This window comes from Crocodylus porosus, unplaced genomic scaffold (genome assembly GCF_001723895.1).
Source record: "Crocodylus porosus isolate Cpor-Errol unplaced genomic scaffold, CroPor_comp1, whole genome shotgun sequence".
NCBI lineage: Eukaryota > Metazoa > Chordata > Crocodylia > Crocodylidae > Crocodylus > Crocodylus porosus.
In genome coordinates, this window is record NW_017728910.1 from 44449698 (window position 1) to 44454751 (window position 5054).

General features: G+C 38.3%; 1 protein-coding gene across 1 annotated transcript; it reads right to left on the reverse strand.

The window, feature by feature from the left end:
* Positions 1-738: 738 nt before the first annotated feature.
* Positions 739-3371, reverse strand: LOC109308661 (transcription cofactor HES-6-like). Its single transcript, XM_019533098.1, has 4 exons — positions 3120-3371; positions 2449-2544; positions 2264-2342; positions 739-1532 (listed from the first exon to the last, which is right to left on the reverse strand). The coding sequence occupies exons 1-4, from the start codon at positions 3180-3182 to the stop codon at positions 1087-1089; spliced, it is 684 nt and encodes a 227-aa protein (XP_019388643.1). The 5' UTR covers positions 3183-3371; the 3' UTR covers positions 739-1086.
* Between the last annotated feature and the right edge of the window lie 1683 nt (positions 3372-5054).

The following is a 5054-nucleotide window of genomic DNA, read 5'->3' on the forward strand; positions in this document are numbered from 1 at the left end:
TTGACTTGAACAACTGTGACCAAATGTTGCCTACAAGTTTAGCAAATGCCTCTCAGGTTTACTGGTAGGATTTGCAAGGAATGTTATCTTCTGGTTACTTGATATCCTACCTGGGACTCTCATAAGTCTAACCAAAGGAGGTAGGCAAGATTGATAGCCCAGCATCTGACCTTTTTATAATCTTATATGGAAGCAAGATCTGTGTAGTTCCTCAAGGTGTGTGTGTGCATGTCTATGTGCAGCTAGCTGGGTTTTCTTTAAAACAGTAGCAAAACCAATGCATGAATAATCCATTCCATCAGCCAACTAAAAAAGTTTTAGTTTTAAACTCCCAATGGATTATTTGTAATTTTTCAGCAATTTGTATAGGCAGAAATCATCAGACCCCATTTTATTGTGTGTGTATGCATACATATATATATATATATGTAAAAAGGAGAGAGAAAAAGCCTCTAGCTACTTCACTATTTTGAAAATAGTTGTCTATTCAGGTGGTCAAGTTAGAGCACATCTTGAACATGCAATAGAGAGAACACTGTTTATATTTATACTAATCTAAATATGTGGAATCCAAGCATATTTTAAAATATGTGATTATTAGTGAATGCAGCATTTCACAAGAACATAGCTACATTCTCCTTCCGTTATCTCATTGTGGTTGCCCCGAAGTAATGGAGGAGAGTTTAGTCTTCTATCTTCACTTCCAGATGATCTCAGGTAGGCAAGTGAGATCTGAAAGATGTATATTCAGAAAGCAAAATGCAAAAGACAGACATTGCTCGGTGTTCCTTTTTATTAAGGTGTTAATTTTTTTAATAATATAAGAAAACAGGAGTGTTATATAATTAATATACACTAAAAAGCCCAAGAGAGGGTTCTATACAATAACTTAGATGTATTTAATAAATACAAAATAATAGCAGCCTTCTACAATGCAGGCTACATATAGGTTTACTTCGGCTTGAAGTACCCTGGTCTTTAGCACACCTACAGGAACAGACTTGCTCCACAAGTGTTTTAAAGAGGCATATCTATAAGATACATATAGGAATGTCTAAGATTAGAAAGAAAACTTTTAAACATATTTTACCATGGTCTCCACATGTCTGATGACCCCATACTAGGGTTATTGTGTGAAAAATTTGGCTGCAGGATCTGTCTGGGAGGCAACACATCAGGCTGGCTAAAGAGAGTGAGTGGCGGTGCCCGGACTGAATTTTTCAAAGCCTGTTTGTCCTCTGCAGGGTAGAACTGCTCCTGAGATAGACTGCATGTGGGAGTGTTCCCCTTTGCACCCACAGGGGATTTCTGGGCTGCAGGAGATTGCTGCACTGGTGTTGAAGACCTTAAGGCTGCTTTGCAGGTTTCCTCACTGGATCTGGGTAAGGATTTCAGCAGATGGTTTAATAAACGTGCCCCAAGTGTCTTGTCCATCCATTCACAGGTCAGGAGAAGATTGTGAACCTCGTGCATACACTGAATATATCCAGTGCTATATCGCTGCTGAGCTTCAAAACCCATTTTGGAATCCACTGTATTAGAACAGGAGACAACCTGGGTTAGTTAAAAGACTGGGCTAGCCATGCTTTACTTAAGTTTACACGCATTCAGCAAGGCCATGATATATTGTTATATACTGATGGTAAAAGATAAAAACAAAAAAATGGTAACTCCTCAAGAGTTACTATGTCTAGCAAATTGAGCTCTGGGCTTGGGGACACTTGGGCCCCTATTTTCATCTTGGCCAATGGCCTTCTGGGTGACTTTAGAAGTCACTTTATTTCCATGTACCTCAGTTTCCCTAGTCTGTAAAACAGAGCTGATGATACTGAACTCCATTGTAAAGGATATTAAGAGTTAGTTTTAAATTAATGTCTACAGTTCAGTTCTGTAGAGATTTTCCAGATGGATCAGTATGTTCAGGGGAAAAAAAATGAATATTAGTGAAATAACAAAAATTGATAATATAAGGCAAGATGTATAATTCGGTACTGATTATAATTAAATTGCTGTTATAAGTAATAGTATAAAGCTTAAAAGAAAAAACCTTTTGGAGAAACATGACTCACCTGTTTGATTAGGTCTTTATCCCCCTCTAGTGGTGATGGCTAAAAACCACTTGTAGGGTTGAAAGGGATTTTTGCAAAACTGTCAGTGTATCAGTGCAGTCACCACCCAAGGTTAATACTAAATTCCACCTCTTAAATATATATATGGAAATGTTGTATTGTATATAAGATGCAAAACAAAGTTACTCACTCACCCATGATTTTATTGTTTTGGATATTCTGGAGATGTTTTACTGTCATTTCAAGGATATCAGCTTTTTCCAGTTTAGACTGCTGTCAAAAACAGGAATGCAGTGGGTCAGTGAAGATGATTTATTCTGTAGGATTTGGGATTTCTTAAATCAAAAAATAGCAGAACCAGGTAAAAATTGACACTTACATCCAGATGAAATGCGCCAACAACTGTTTCCTTCAGCTGATCCAAGCAGTTGTTAATCCTTTCCCTTCGCTTTCGTTCAATGAGTGGCTTTCTTAACTGGAAACAAAAAAAAGAACATTTCTGAGGTAGAGTTTCCAGATGCTATCACTGTATAGCTGCTACTGCTTTGCTGAGCTCCCATTGGTGAACCCAGTGGGCACAGATGGAGACTCCCTGATTTTGTTTTTAACCCTTAAGAGCTGTATTTTGCAAGAGGTATTGGAGAATCACAAGGCTACACCACACTGTGTAGGAGAGACAGCACACACTATCATTTTGTTAATCCTCTTCAGTTTTAGCTGCCCCATAAAGTGTTAGACTTGATTTTCCTTTCATTTAAGCTGGTGTCAATTGGGTTACTCTGGTGGCAAAAAAGATACTTCAGTGTAAAATCAATGCGAGTGGGAGGAGAATACATCCCTGTGGCAAGAATGCTGCCTAAACTCCTTTATATTGAAAGCAGTCGTTTGTCTCTAATATTTTATCACATGCAAATTATCATCTCCAGCTACAGGATTGTACAACCATACTGCACAATGCAGACACTCATGCACAGTTCCCATGCTATGCACAGTACCCATGCTGCACACACATGCCCATGGACATGCACATCTGTATATAAAAGGACCTACCTTCCTTTCCTCTTTGGTGTTGGAAAGTTTCTGCACATTGCTGGCCATAGCCATGGCCGTCATTATAATCCAGCTTCTCTGCTCCTAAATGTTGAGGAGGGAGGAAGAAAGAAAGATCTTTGGCAGCAAGCTGCTCCCTTTCCTGATGGGCTCCTTGCCTCTCTTGCCTCTCCTCAGCACTTTGTATTTATAGCCCAGAATTAGCATGTGAATAAGGGCTTTCCTTGGCTGGACCCCTTTTCCCACACGAGGGGTCGAGACCAGAGGTTTGTGGCTATCAATCAAGGCTGACAGGTCACTGCTTCTTTTCAATGACCAGCTTGCCCCCCTTCAAACAGCGACAGATGTCCAGCCTACAAAGCTTTGCTTTGCAGAAGCCTTTTGTTAAGGAGAGGCAAAATGGGTGCACTCAGAGTGGATCACATGGCCCCTTGCTCAATTTGCACAGATTCCCAGGGAGGGGGAACAATAGGCAGTAACCAGTTGAGTTACACCTGGGAGAATTTCCTTGAAGTTTCTTTTGGTTTTTGCTTGTGGGGGTTTTTTATATTAATCATACTATCTTACTGAATGGATGCCACTCTTTACCTGCCAAATATGTATCCCTCCCACTTGAAATATAAAAAGAAGCTCTGAGAGACAGAACAACCTTCACATTTGGAAATGGAACCATCTGATCCACTGTGTGGTTCATCCTCTTTACAAATGTTACAACGAAGTAGTGATTGTTTATTGAAGTCCATTGACAACACAGTCCCCTAGAAACTCTGATTTTTCCATTTGTGAAATACCGTATGAAAAATTCCATGACATTTCATGCAAGTGAAATCAGTAAGTCTCAGTAAAAAAAGAAACTTGGCTGTAAAAATTATTCTTAAAAATTTGTAAAATAGAAAATTATAATATTTTGGGTTTTTAGGTATTCTGCAGAATTCAATGTTACAGCTACAGGGTGTTTAAAATGTTGCTTTTGTATAGAATTGTATTGGTTTATTTCCTATTAAATTCCATAGTACTTTCCCATAATGGCTTATTTTCTCACTATGATACTGATTTTTTTAAAAATTTTTTTAAATATTCATGCAAAGGTGGGTGGATGCTTAAAGAGCAGTATGAACAGGGCAAGGGCATATTTTTAAAAAAGAACTTTTTACCATTTACCAGTCTATCTCTTCTTTTAAAGGAAAATCCCTGAGGCATTTTACATGAACAAGCTCTGGCTTTCTGATTGTTGTTTTACTAATGAACAGGATTTGCTAGTGTCCTGTTGAGTGAAGTAGATGAAGCCTTTTAAATAGGTGTCAAATGTATCATTTTATTTAAACAGACAGGAAGAGCTTTAGAAGAACCAAAAGCCACCCCAATCCACTGTAAGGCTTTTTGAAACCCATTACTTACACAACTGCAGAGTGATTCATTCCTGTTTCCATATCCCAAGAGAGCAATATACGCATGACAACAAAGTACAAGGGGCATCATCCCTCCATCTCAAACAATATGTAAACATGCTGTTCTATACACGTGGGAAAATACACCACACACTGTACAATGTAGCTATATTTAGAGTTATGCTCTTTGTACGTGCACCTGTATAAAATAAGAATCTACAGTTATACTATAAGTAGAGGTTCTTAGCCAATGAAAACCCAGAGAGTTTGTCTGATTATTTCTCAAGGAACTGAGTGCCCTACTTAATACAGCATTATAGTGACTTCGTTCAAAGGAAAAGCAAGATATTGTTATGCATTTTCTTTGATATACAAGAAAGAGTGTGTTGACAGCGGGATCATGGTAATGTTTTTTTAATGTATTAGTGTGCCTTTAAACCACATTAGAGATGGATTATGCAAGGTAATCCCTATGAATAGAAAATAAAAGGGTGCTATGCTGCTTTGCATAAAATAGGCTATCATGAGTCAGGTCTCCCAAATCAGG

What these genes read in the sequence shown, in the direction of transcription:
- LOC109308661 (XM_019533098.1), bottom strand. Translation starts at nt 3,182, where the DNA reads ATGACGGCCATGGCTATGGCCAGCAATGTGCAGAAACTTTCCAACACC. An exon ending in TTGGCGCATTTCATCTGGAT is followed by an intron (nt 2,343 to 2,448) that starts GTAAGTGTCAAT and finishes TGTTTTTGACAG; the next exon opens with CAGTCTAAACTGGAAAAAGC. An exon ending in CCAAAACAATAAAATCATGG is followed by an intron (nt 1,533 to 2,263) that starts GTGAGTGAGTAA and finishes GTTCTAATACAG; the next exon opens with TGGATTCCAAAATGGGTTTT.